At 44.6% G+C, this 14,309-nt stretch overlaps 1 protein-coding gene across 41 annotated transcripts in view; it reads right to left on the bottom strand.

The window, feature by feature from the left end:
- The window catches only part of Foxp1 (forkhead box P1), a 597,405-nt gene that overhangs the window by 69,517 nt on the left and 513,579 nt on the right, over window positions 1-14,309 (bottom strand). For all 41 annotated transcript variants that reach the window (XR_003956146.1, XM_006505316.4, XM_030255064.1 and 38 more), the window contains one exon: window positions 8,342-8,546. Coding sequence is in view for 40 of the 41 variants with exons in the window: in XM_006505316.4 (XP_006505379.1) it covers window positions 8,342-8,546 (205 nt within the window). In the remaining variant the exon portion in view is untranslated. The remainder of the gene's footprint in view (window positions 1-8,341; window positions 8,547-14,309) is intronic.

Genomic DNA, 14,309 nt, shown 5'->3' on the forward strand with positions numbered 1-14,309 from the left:
AACGACACTGGGACCTAGCCAAGTCACATGCCTTCCTAGGTGGATACTCTAGGCTTCTTTTTCTCCTCTCAATGGCTAATGCCCACTGAAAAGCCACATCTTCCTCACCTAATCCAGGTGGTAAAAGTGTGAGGTTCAGCATGAGCCATTATAAGTAAAGAGTAAAAACCTAATACCATAGGAGGGCCGTCAAGGGTCCCTGAAGCGTGGCTCTCGCTCCTCTCTGATGGGTAGGTGCTCTCCCTACAGTCTCAGTGAGCTGTTAGTATTAGAATAGATGCAAATATATGCTTGGAGCTGGGGGAGGGAGCAACCCCCGAGTGGGAGGGTGCCACCCATGGATTAGGTGATAAGCTCCCACTGGCAATAGTCCTGCATTGAAAGAGAGTGTCCACAAGATCAAAGACTATGAGGCCTCAAGTATTATTTGGAGTGGAAAACATGTCAGACAGACACAGTTAGGGGCTCGTATCATCCAACATAAAAAGGGGGGGAGATTAAAATCATCTAAATTTAAGAGAAACTTATAAAATGAACATAACTCCTCACGCCAATGATGTCATTTTATTGGAAAGCATTTGTCAGTTAAGCACAATAAACAGGGTAAGATTTATAGAGTCTAATGATGCTATGTTATGGTAAAAGGCACTTTATTGAGGTAGCATACAACAGCTGTTATAGAGAATGATCGTTGGGGTTTTCTTTTCCCCCTTCTTTTAATCACTTCACAAAGTGAACAGTCAAGAAAAAAAAAATCTACAAACCTTTCCCCTATGGTATTTCAACCTCTCCAGTTTTTCCCGCTCGGCGCCCTCCCTAAATGTGTAGGTGTCAGGAGGTGATGAGGTATCGTGCCATACTTCCCTGAAAGAATTTTCTCTCCTCCTTCTAAGGGGACCCCGAAGGATCACTTAAGAGCAATGAAACAAATAAATAAACCCCTGCAGCTCAGGGTGCTATGGCTGCCACACACCCTGTATCATGCTTGCCAGCCAATAGGCTGCTGAGCCCAAGGGTGATTGGCATAACAACACTTGTCCTCCTGTCCTCTGCCCGTCATGAGATCAGAGCATGCCTCACACTCTGATGCACACATTCCTATTCCAGCCTCTTCACTCCCTTCTTTGAAACCTAACAGGCAAGTGAGGTAGACAATGGATACCGTGGAAGTTCTTGGAAGTCTTTCCAATTCTAGCAGTACAGGCAGACAGCCTGGGAAACAGACTACAGCCATTGGGGGTTATAGAAATGCCTCTAAGTCTTGACCTCTGAATTTGACCAATCAAATGTCCAACTTTGAGTTATAGTACTTCTGATGAGCTATCCCCCTGGGAGCTCAGTACTTGAGGGTCTGGAAGACCTAGGGTCTAGTCTAATCCCTGGGTGGTCACTAGCTACTGATCTAACTTCTGCAAGCTTGAACATCTGTTGTGGTCTGGATGCAACATCTGTGCAAAGGAGACCAGAAAATTACTGGGGAGGATTAAAAAGGAAAAGAAATCAGGACCAGGGCCTCTGCTTGAAGCTCCACTGGGCATGAAGTTTCACAAACATTTACAGATGCACTTTGTATCATCACCATCACCTGGCATGCTCTGATTTCCCAAAGAACAAAAAGACAGAAAACCCAAAAGAGGTTATGACACTTGCCTCTGACTACAGAGCCAAAACATGGACCTCAACTCAAGGACAGGAAGTGGTCAAAACTGGGCTTTCTAATGCAATGTCTACTAGCCCGCATAAGAGTGACAAGCCATTACTTCTGTGGACATGCCTAGGATGCTAAGCAACTCATGGGAATAAATGTGCCTTTTCCTACCAGCTCATGGCCTAGTGAAGCTGTTTTTCTAATACTTGAATGGGCTTCTGTGACCAAGTTCTGGGGAATCTATGACAACATCCATCCAAGCTTATTAGATCAAGACTTCTCAATCAAGACACAAAACAACTCCAGGTGAGCACATTTGAATGACCACAGTATCTGTGTGACAGTACCAATTCACATACACCCTAAATAGACCAAAGGAACTCAAGTCCTACAGAGAGGGGCCTGGAAAGCTCAACACTCAACAAAACCTCTTCTGTCCTGAATCCCTAACACTTGGAGACAAGCAAACCACTCACCGCAGGATCTGAGAAACAGCCTAACGGCTGAACAGACAGTGTTTTCCCCCTACCCCAGCCACCTTTGCTTTGGTAACTATGTTTGCCCTCCATGGGCCACAAGACTGAGGTTTACAATACTCATCTTTGCAATTTTGAGAAATATGAAAATATGCAAATGAGCACACCTCTATCCTAACAAAGTATTTACAGAATTAAGGGGGGGGGGGTGTAACTGAATTTGGCTGGTGGGTCTCCCAAGTGTGCACCTATGTGGTACCCCTCTTAAGTGTCTCACAGGGCAGCTTGGAGATGCAACAAGTGCAAACCTGGGATTTGATCGTACAGCATCTTTCAGAAAGGCTTTAATGGAAACAATGATGAGGTTGGGGAGTGAGTTTTCTCAGTGCTTTAAATAAAAAGAAATTATATTAAAAAAAGTGATTTACAAGAAACAAAAATTCAGTATGAAAGCATTATTCACAAAAGTGGAAACTTGAATTTACTGCTGAAATTTCAGATTCACTGGACCCCTAAATGTCACTGTGAGAATATGCAAAGTTAAAGGTTCCTGAGCCCGGAACAGTTCTGAAAACAAACCTCTAGAATGTTAGTGATTCAGCCAAGGGCACCAATATTTCTTTATCAACCAACATTTGTTTGTTACCTTTTTTTTTTTTTCCTTGAAAGGGTAAGCAAATCAAAGCACCAGGGACGCCCATATTCCCAAGGTCCCTGATGTGCACAAATATCAGAGACCACAAACACAAATGTTTCTGGGATACAGACAAATACACAGCACTGTGTCCTCAAGGCCATAAATCAAAAAGGGAAACTTGAGAATCAGCTGGAGCAGTCCAAAGCACAGAAGCCAAGCAGAAGTGGTCAGGGCTTATGTGAGGGCGGCTGCCAACTGTGCGGCCTATGCCAGTAAGCGGGCATGAAAACGCAGAAAGCAATACCACGCCTGGACAGAGGGAAGGTTAGACCTCACAGCGAAGAGCTCCCGTATGGTTCACCTGTGTCTGAGAGCCTGGTGGCCTGAGAGCCAGCAGAGGCCATGTAACCACAATGTTTACCGAGCTGAGAGAACACTCTCTAACCCAAGGCTTTAAGGAAGTCTTGCAACAAATGCTGAGCAGAGCTGTGACTCGGGGAAATACTTGCTATAAAACATTTGCTAGTGGCTGAAGTCAAGAAGCTGAGGATGGTGGGGGCCGGGGTGGGACACAACGTTTCTAATTTGGACTGTGGAGAGAAGGCAGGTGACATAGAAGAAAGACCACATGACACATTCATTCAGGACACACAAGATTTATAAGGCAGGGCAGAAAGCAAGGGGGACACCCATAAAGGACACAGGCTTGCTTGCATTCGTCTGTCTGTATTTCCTGCAGGGGATTTGTTTTTTTTTTTAACCCTTGTGTACTATTTCAGACCATAAGTGATCTATCTCTTATGAACCTCACCTCCCTTCATCAAAGATAAAAAGACTTAGGAACTATTTATATTTATAGAAAGATAAATAGGGAACCCATTTTCCTTTACATGTTGCAATCTGCACACATTAATAGATATTTGGCTGGACTGTGATGAAATTTAAATATTCTTTTGGGGCACTGGTTTTAAATTTCACTTAAGTACTCCTATACTGAGTGGAAAAAAGTTAAAGTCAGATTTGAATATGGATCTTGGCTATGGCAGGAATCAGGCATACGACCTTAGAGCTGCCCTGTAATTTCTGTAACACGGCTGCTTCACCTGTGAAATGGGGCGATGGTCCCCACTGCATTCCCAGTAGTCGCACACATAAAAGGAGTCATCACTGCATACACAGGGGTCTAGCGGCAACCGGCAGCAAGAAGGGACTGATTTAATGTGCCTTCCCTTCCCTGGTGCACCATAATATAATGTGATATTTAGAATTTTAATTCAAGCAATTACTTAAGTAGTAATTGCTATTTGTATTTACATAGCTGCTTTGATCCAAGAAGCTCAAAGGGCTTACTAAATTTAGCATTTTAATAAACGTTTCATTTGCATTCTGTTGATTCTGTTTACCCACACCAAAACTTGAAATTTCCTGAAGGGAGACAGGTCCACAAGTAAAGTGAACAAGGTAATGTCTTCATGTGTGCAGGCGTCCCACGTCTCTCCTCTGTCTAACTACCAAGAGGTTCCGACTCCGTGCCAGCAACGCTCGGGCAAGGAGGCTTGAGCACACCTGCTCGGCTCTCCTTCCGCTTCGGGCGCGCTCAACTTGATCTCCCTGTGCTCCTCCGAGGCACTGACGACAGGGGTGTTTATTGCACCGATGGCTTTATATATAATCAGCACAATAAACAGTATTAAATTGTCAGGAGGGACTCAAAGCAGGAAGCGGGGCACCCGCACTGAATTCTAACGACGCTGACCGTCCACGACAGGATCTTAACAAGGCTTGATCTGAGTGCTGGCATCCGCCTCCCAGATCCCATGGGCCGCTCCTCCTCCTCACAGGCTGCTGAATACTGATGGACATCTCCACCCGGCGCTACGCGGAAGTGGTTTCTATTGGCAATCTTTACCAAAGTGTGTCTCTTCCCTTCTCTACACTCAAGGGTTTACCCTGAATGATTTAATTATAATTTTCCTTGTGTAAGACAAATTAAAGAGGGGAGTAGGAGTGTGGTGCCAAGCACATTATTTGTCTCCTTAACAGATTGCAGCTCACCAAACCCCAGAGCTAATGCTGTGGCGGCTGCTCCCAGAAGCTGAAAAAAAAAAAAAAGTACGGGGCAAGAGTGGGAAGACGGAGGCTTCCAAACGGCACAGAGATGTGTGAGCCAGGTGAGAGGCTTGCACGTCCCACAACTTTAACATCAACAACGAGAATAATAAAATCTCTCCCTTTCTCTCGCCAACCAGTTTTCGCACAAGACACTTGGAGATCTTTTCAGGGAAAAAAATAAAATCCCCTTGAAAGCTGCTAACTCAGGCTGGGGTTCACCAGGCCGGATGACTGCGCAGTGGCGAGGCCTCTTACTCCTTCCGCTATTGAGGATGGAGGGAAAGAAGAATATTCCCTAGCAATCAAGGGGGAGCTTGTAAGGATCCGTATTTCACAAATGAGAGAGAGAGAGGGGGGGGGGATAAGGGGTTTTGTGACAGCAAGGAGACCGCCTGAGGTGTCTTCCCCCTGACAGCTCAGTATGTGAGTGAGAAGATACTTCGGTAAGGGACGACACCCCACCCCACCCCCGCTTCTTTATTCCTTCCCTTTTCTACTCTGTGAAGTGGCCACCACCCAAGGGATTTTAAAATACATCATCGTAAGGGGCTGAGGACTAGTGGTAGAACCACTTGCCTAGCATATCTCCAGCACTGCCAATAAACAGACAGACAGACAGACAGACAGACAGACAGACAGACATCCTGATAAGGTGAAAGCATACTAGTACTCATTTTACAGTACCTGTATCTATATAAAACCAGCGAAAAGACGATTGATTGCTGAATGATCAATTCCATAAGCTTAAAGCTACTTAGCCAGCTTTAATGTAGGGTGTTATAATCAGTTCAGACTCTGCTGAAGGAAGGAAAGGATTTACCCCTGTGGCATAGCTTCTGCTTAACATGAACAAGGCCCTGCGTTCACCACAAACCAAAGCGAAGTGCTTCTGTTGGGAGTTCCCTCTGAATCCCGTCACCACTGGCAGCATATCACATAATATACCATGGGACAATGGAGAGAGTAAGTAACATCAGATAATTTCCTAGCTGCCTCCTCTCTGCATGTGCAACCAAAACTCAGCCTGTTCGCACATCCAGATTCGGGCTGGTGGAAATCTCAATTCTCTTCTGATCCACAGTCTAATTTTAGCACGAGATTAAATGCAACATTTGTGCAGACAAATAAGGACCATAAAAAAAAAAAAATCAAACAAACTTAGTCTCCGGGAATTGGACTGTGCCTTAGGTCCACTGGCCACTCACTCTCAAACGTGTCTTAAGACATGAAAAGGGCTATTCTTCCCCGCTCGCTTTCTTGCTGTTCCATCACCAGACTGTAGATACGTAACCTTTTAGGATGAAACTGAGCACAGTGCATCTAAACAGGGAGCGTTTTCTGTGTCACAGAAAATCTGTGCAGTCTCCACAGCAGCCGACAAGATTGCAACAAATACCTTAAGTGCAGCAGTCGGCATTTTTCAGTGCAGAGCCTCCTGCTTCGCCTACGGATAACGATGTAACTCAATCACTCTGCAGTAAACGGACAGCATCAACCTGGGGACACGAGAAGCTGGGACCACAAAGGGCAGCAGCCTAGACTCTGTTCTTTAAAGCCATCTAAGGTTTACTACTTGGAATTTTTTTTAAAAAAAAAGTAATAAAGACATTATAATAGATTCCAATGAAAGACGAAAGACTGGCTTCCAGGTCCACGTATCCGTCACTACTGGAAAGCTGTAAACGCAGGAAGCAGTGTCCAGCCCAGGCTACAAACCCATTCTTCCTGTTCGCCATCCCATTCTTCCATCCCTTCCAGACCACTGACTTTCAAGCACCTTTTAGTTCTTCCTATGTCTACTAGAGACATCCCAAGGAGATCTTCCAGGAGGCTTGCAGTTATTAGTTATAACATGTGCTACCCTCACCTCTGAAAATCTTTGATGGTATGTGTGTGCACACCACTCGGGAGAAATACATTCTGAGACAGGAACACATCACAATGAGTACCTATGAAGACCTAATGGCACAAGACTACACATTCAGGCTATGTGTGACATGTGCCAAGCGCATGAGGTACAGTCACCTAGTGCTCCCACAGACATGAGGAGACGGTCAAAATAACCCAATAGTAAACCAAAAGCATTTCGTAACCAAGGCATGAGCTGACACGTGATGTAGGAGGTTGCTGCCAGACTAACGTGGTGAAATACTTTTGTGTACTTCGTATAGGTTATGGGTAGGAGTAACATCCTGAACTAAGGATTATACACCACAGTACAGTGAGCATGTTGACTGCACACATTATCGCTGTCAAGGGTCGTGCCCTATAAATAACTGTGTATGCTATACTTTTTATACAATTGACAGTGCAGTGAGTTCATTATATGACCATGGGGTAATGTCTCCATCTGTGCAGCTACACTGATACGCTGGTAAGTGATAGGATTTTTCATTTCCACTGTACAGGTGGCCACACCCCTAAACACCGCTGCACAATTATGCAGAATTGCACGCAGTATCTCGGACAGCATTTTTCAAATATCAGCTTTTCGTTCGAACTTACAAACAAAACACAGCATCTGCTTTTGCCTGATAGAAAGTATTTCGATAGGAGAAATTCTTGGTACAGGCCTTCTTGCCCTCCATGCCTACAAGCTCTATATATGGAAATATATAGGAAAGAGTCCAAAACTAGTAAACAGGAAAGAAAAAGTGGTTCATTTGAGGAGCCTTGTATACTCCATTTCTCAAGCAGACACTAGCAATACTGTTTCTGGGTGCAACGGAACCAACAAATGGCTTCATTTCCTTAGGATTTTGAAGCTAACACGACGCAGTCCAAGATTCAGCTGTCATTCATCGATAGCTCAGAGCATTGAAAATATAAAGCCTTAACTTATAAACAGGAACATACCAGCTGGACAGCACTCACTCAGGGGCGATCAGGAGAAAGCAGGCTGTGGTCCTGCTCACCATCATTTAAATCTTTCCTTAGCGAAAAGGAAAAACCCTTTTCCTATGCCGAAAAGGCCTCGTGCCTCCTTAAGGGACACATGATGAATAACATGGGTTTCCCTGCCTTCAAGGGGGAGCTGTGTAAACTAGCATTAAGTGCTGTTTCCTCAAACCAAGACCTGAAATTGTCCACAGCATAGACCACTGTCGCCTTAGAAGAGGCTCAGTACCAAGCTGTTTAGATTGCACGCAAAGAGCTCCTGGAAGAGCACACAGTTGGCCTGGATGCTCCGAGAGCCAACCCTTCCAACAAGGAACTACTAGACTCCTGCCAGGGCTCTACGCTGAGTACAGACCTAAGAAAGTGGTGACGCCATGTTGAATAGGTAAAGATAATTAGATGCTCTTCTCACTCAAACCATAGCGAATACATTCTGAAGTACTTATGTGCGCATCCAAGCCCCCTGAATACAAGCAGGTTTCTTAGAGTCACAGGACTGGGCGAGGCCACCTAGCCCCACTTCCGGGTGGAAGACAGTATTGACCACAGGCAGGGTGGGCATGTTCCTACCTTTCCCTTTTGGGAGTGTGGACCGAGAGCTGTCCATTGGTAGAGGCATGCGGGTTCATGATTAGGGAGGACTTGGAAGGTGCCGAGGACGAGACACATGTGCTGGTCAGGTCTAGGCTGCTGTGGTTGCTGCTTGTGGTTTCCTCTGCAGTGTGGGCACTTGTCACTTCTTTCCAGAGCTGCTGCAGTTCCGTTGGAATCATGCCTGAAACAAACAAATTGGATAATCAAATCAATTAACAGCTAATTCCGTCCTCTTCAAACAGTAATTAAATCAAAGAGTCAGTAAACAAAGCCCAGTGTGAGGGGGGCTTTGGGGTGTTCACAACTTTCTGTTCTTCCCCCTCCCAGTTCAGGCAACTGCAGCAGTTGGTAAGCGCATCTTCCCACTGAGCGGCCATTGAAGGCCTCTCTTCACACAGAACAGATACCTTGGAAGGGATGCAGAGCACTGCTACTCCGCACCAACATCGCTCCCTCTTCCATCCAAGGGCTGCGCCCCGCCGTTAGAAGGGGAGCAGAGACGGGCTAGCTTATTTCTAGGCACAAAGGAGGCCTCAAAACAAATCTGCTCAACCTTAGTCTCCTGACAACGGGACCCACAGAAATGAGTAATTTTTGTGCTTAAGTCTTAAATGATGACAAATAGCTTTGTTATTAAATATAGTTTTTATTAATCACTTTAAGACATAAATTATGAATTCATACCGTCTCCCTGAAATGCTTTTCAACTTTTAACAGTCAAATTGATTATACTATGATTATTTCATTAACACACCTATCTTCCTCATTAATTTTGGCTTCTAGTACCACATGCTTAATTGATGGACGTGTCTACCAAAGACTGTGTAACTTTTTATACAAGTAACACTATTATTACTGTCACTTCTGGGCTCAATGCTAATGAGCCATTGCAGGATAAAAATGGAAAGGAAAATAAGCTAAAGGGAATAAAGTTCTCTTGTTTGCATGGGGTCAAGATGGACAGGATTTAAAAAAAAAAATATTTGTTGACCCTTCTTGTCTCTAAGATGTGATATAATCGGTATGCAACCTCAGCAATGTGGACCTCTGCATCTTTATCCTATCAGCGATTCAATGTATATTTTAGGGCACATGCACCCAGGAGAGATAGGTTCTGAGCTGTACCTAAGAACAGCAGAGGAGACAGCTTCCTCTTAAGGAGGAAAAGCAACCACACACCCTGTATACCACAAGGCAACTCTGCCTCAGAACGCTATGTCTGGACTGCAGTTCACTGTATCCGTCAACTGGAACACAGCTGTCCTAGAAAGCCGGCCATCTTCTGGTTAGATAGCAGCAGCCGAAGCAGGCATGTTTCTTACCAAACCAAAATGTACTGGATTGAAAAGAGAAGGCTGTGTGCATTATATTCATTTGGAACACATAATAAAAAAAAATGCCAAGGTCTAAATTTAATTTATTTTTGTCATTTAGAATACAATGGCTAGATAATCATCTCAACGTGATCAGCCAAACATCTTTACTTTGCTAAACTGTTAAAGATTTTAATTATGCTAGCATTGGAGAGCACTGGCCTAATGAGGCGACGGACTCCAGAGAATCCCAGTGGTTAAGAACTGTGAAATGAGTCTGATAGGATTTTTTTATATTCACCGTGGATCGTTTGCATATCAAAGAGGAGTAAATTATTGCACAGCAGACCAATAACCTTCCCCGCCTTTCTAAGAGGAGCAGTAACAAAAACAGTTGGTCTCTCTGAGCAGTGCTCCGGGAAAATGTTCAAATGCTCAAGTATTTGCAATTAATATATATTATAAAGGAAGCTAAAAATAATGCATTGAGTGGTCAGAGATCCTTCAAACGCATCCTCGACAGCTGAGTGGATTTCCTTCTCCCTTCATAAAAATCAAATGCCAATTATATTTTGATGGATTTTGTCCCAAATGAGCATTTAGTTATTAGGCATATTCAATTAATCCTTGTGCCCTGAAATCAAACCTTGAGGCAAATTAAACAAAGGGAAAGGTCAAGACACGATCCTGGGTCCGGTGGTGCTGCGTCTGAGCTATTATTTTCAAACACCTTTCAAAGTGACGGGAGGATGTGCCCATAGCTAAGCAGGTCTGCCACTGCGATCCGCACACTCACAATTACCCGTAAACAGAGCTGACCCTCAGACAACAGACCACCTTTTACTCAAGAGAAACAATGGGGGTTGGGGGTGGGGAGACAGGCTGGTCTGTGCGTGAGGGTGTATTGATAGGAGATGCACACAAGTCAACACCTACTTGCATTTTCTAGTGAGTAAACACAGGGAGAGAAATGGCCACCTATTTCCGACTTAGACTAATTGATTTCTGGGTCAAACACAAAGGAAAAGCCTTGGGTCTCCCAACAGCTGGCCTTGTCGCCTTTCTCCTTCTGAGAAAAGCAGGCTTCTGAGGCTGTACCAGAGGGACAGCACTTCTCTGGCAAACCAAGACCAAGAGAAATGGGTTCAGCACTTGTTACTCCTGCACAGTGAGTGCACTGGTGGGCTTCTGATCTTCTTTTACTCCAATAGGTTGGCAGATTGGGCTCGCCATCCATACAGACTCAGTAGAAAGAGAGACTCTTGAGCAACAGCAGGTACTTTGGGGCCAGGTGTCACTGTGGTCATTAGGCTTGGAGGCATTCTCAATGGATGGCAGAGGTGGTCGATTCAACTCCTCAGGACTACTGGCCACCCCAGAATGCCTACACCTCATGGCAGAGTCCAGGCAGATAGCAGCCAAGCTGCTTACCCATCAGACGACAGGGATGCTCCACTTTCAGAAACCATGTGTCTCTTCCAGAACGGTACAGTGAGACTACCAAGTTAGACAAATCCATTACTTGGTATATGATCAAGTGTGTACAGTTTACACTTTAAAAAAGTAAAGGATTATAGAAACAGGAATAGGACAGCTCTGCATGAAACTACAGGTGTAAAGGACAGTCAAACAAGAAATGAAATTGGATGAGAACAGATAGGTTTATTATGGCAAACAGGGGACTCTAAAGCAGTTCTCAACCTGTGGGTCGTGACCCCTGGCAGAGGGGTCAAATAACCCTCTTTACAGGGGTAGCCTAAGACAATCTGCATGTCAGCAACTTATGTTATGGTACCTAACACTACCAAAATTAGTTATGAGAAAGCAACAAAACAATTTTATAGCCGGGGCTCACCACAACATGAGGAACTGTATTAAGGGGGTCCAGTATTAGAAAGGTTGAAAACAACTACTTTGGAATAATCCAAAAAGAAAACATTCGACCATAAAATCTCCAGGGAGGGAAGGCCTTTAAAATATCATTCAATATGCCTATACTTTTAGATTTACACACAGATTTGAAGTAACTTAACAAGGCTGTGAAGGGGTGGCAGAAGAATCCTGATGGTTTTATTAGAATCAGCAGCACCAGCACTTTCAAACACCTAACCCTTGGACCTCACTGCATTTCTTTTTTTTTTTTTTCTTCTTCTTTTCTTCCCTCCCAGGATAACCTGCCCCTTCATTATAAAAGAAAATGCAGGCACAGGTTTAAAAAAAATGTATGTTGTGGGGACAGTTGACAGATTACTGGTCGTGGAACTCAATTTTACAACCCCAGGTATCACTGGCTCCAAGACAAACAGTTGATCAACCTTTTTTTGTCCTTGTACATCCGTACCCAGGTGACCATGTTCAAGCAAGCAGAAAGTTGATTTAAACCTCATAATGACATCAGTTTTAAGCCATCATCTCTCGGATAAAAAAAGAATTGTGTTGTAGCTCAACGTGACTGAAAGCTCTCCAGCCACTTTGCAGAGATTGGGGAGACCAAAGGGAACTTCTGCCTTACAAAAGACAGCAGCAATGACGGCAGTCCACTTTATACCCAGCGTCTAATGCCAGCAAGGCAGACATTTACATCCATGCCATCTTGGGTGCACATGCAGACTCCCCTTAGTCTTTTACATAGGCTTCTTCCTAATGTTGCAGACGCTAATAGTTACAGCAGACGGCTAAGCGCATCAGTCAGAGCCACGGCTAGTGAGCAGCCTGCGGTGGCTCCCATGTGTTCCTGTGGACATCACGCCGCATGCATCCCCGTGTTCACGTCTTTCACATTACACAAGCGCTTGTCTTGCCACTGCCGATTTGCCCTCTTTTGGACAGCTTAACTGATGTACTGCAACAATGAACCTCAGTGAGCAAACTTAATAGTGTAGGAGCGGTGGGAAAAGATGAGAGCCAGGGAGGGAGCGAGGGAGCGAGGGAGCAAGGCTTGAGTCCTCCGGTGGGTGTGGCAGAACAGCCTGCCATGTTTCCAACAATAAACCATAGGGTGTAATTAATGCAGGTTATGACATTATGGAAGCACAGAAACGCATTAGCCAACGTGTCCTTCCTTTGCCCTGGGCTCAGTTCCCACTCCTGCCCACTGGACGGCAATGGAAGCCATGCCTCTCAGATACCAAACAGCTCAGCAGACAGGACAAGGGCAGGTGGGAGGGCAGGAGGAAGTGAAAGGAGGAAGAGCCTGAGTCTGAGCATTAAAAGCAAAGAAAACAACAACAAAACCCATAAGGGACAGATGTTGGGTGTGGCTGACTCCAGAGACAAAAACCTAAACAGACACACCCCACTGGCTCCACACAACACCAAAAACTTCGAGACAAATGACTACCTCTTCAGCAGCACAAAAGAGAGCCATTATTCTCACGCTGCTCCAGGAGGCAACGGAACCTAAAACTTAGGAAGCTGTGGCTACCATCCATCCAGTGGCCACTACACAGACCCGCTACAGCAGGAAGGACTGCAGGACCTAAGGACGGGGACTCTGCAGTATCACATGCAGTCATTTTTGCTTCTCTGTAGGATCCTACTGTGGACAGCAGGGTACATGGATGCTCAAAGCCCTCATATAGAGAGGTGTAGCATAAACTGGATGGTGTGGTTCACATCTATAATCTCACCTGCTGTTCAGGGAACTGAGATCAGAGTTGGAGGCCACCCTTGGGTTACAGAGTAAGAATCTGGCTGGGAAGAAAGAAAGAAAGAAAGAAAGAGGCCAGGAGGAAGAAAGGGAGAAAGAAAGGAAAGGAAAAGAGAGGAGAGGATGGCGTGGTATTTGAAAGAACTCCTAAGTTTAAATTTAAAGAAGCCCTACCTGACTTATGGCACGTAACACTATGTGAATACTTAAACCACTGCCATGTAGTACTGTTGATGGAATAACAAGAAAGTCACCTGTGCATGCCTGGCACAGGCATCAGTGTTGCTCCTTTTCTTTCTTTCCTTGTGTACTTGGTAGTCTGAGAATATGCACTGCGAAGGCACGGACAGGGACACGGCCTTTAAACAGTCACGGCATTATCTACATCCTCCCTCCTGCTTCCACAGGTCTCCTAAGAACACCTACAGATTCCCTTAGCCTTGGATGGCTGCAGCTTTTCAAGATATCTACTATCAATACTTTGCAAGGCTGGTTAAATATACTGCTTTCCAGGAGCACTCAGGTTGGATTGCCAGCACCCATAAAGGCAGCTCACAACCATCCTTAACTCCATTTCCATAGAACCTGATGCCCTCTCCTGGCCTCCACAGGTACTGCATGCACATGGTGCGCAGACATATATGCATGCAAAATACCCATACCCATAAATAATTAAACAAACAAACAAAAACAACAAAAAAACCCACCAAAACTCCTTGATATTTTTCAGGGAATCAAAGTTAAAAAAAATAACTGGAAATGAATGGGTAGATAATGAACTCAAAATCAGCAGGGGAAAAAAAAAGGTAAAAAGAAACAGAAACAAAACAAACAAAAACCACACACTAATTTTTATAATTTAGATTGATTTTTAACATTCATGGTGGAAATAAAATTGATAGTGTGCCTGAATATTAAAAAATGGTACTTAGAAAGCTAAAGAAATGTCTCAGCAGTTAAGAGCATTGACTGCTGTTCCAGA

Source organism: Mus musculus, chromosome 6, assembly GCF_000001635.26.
Source record: "Mus musculus strain C57BL/6J chromosome 6, GRCm38.p6 C57BL/6J".
Taxonomy (NCBI): domain Eukaryota; kingdom Metazoa; phylum Chordata; class Mammalia; order Rodentia; family Muridae; genus Mus; species Mus musculus.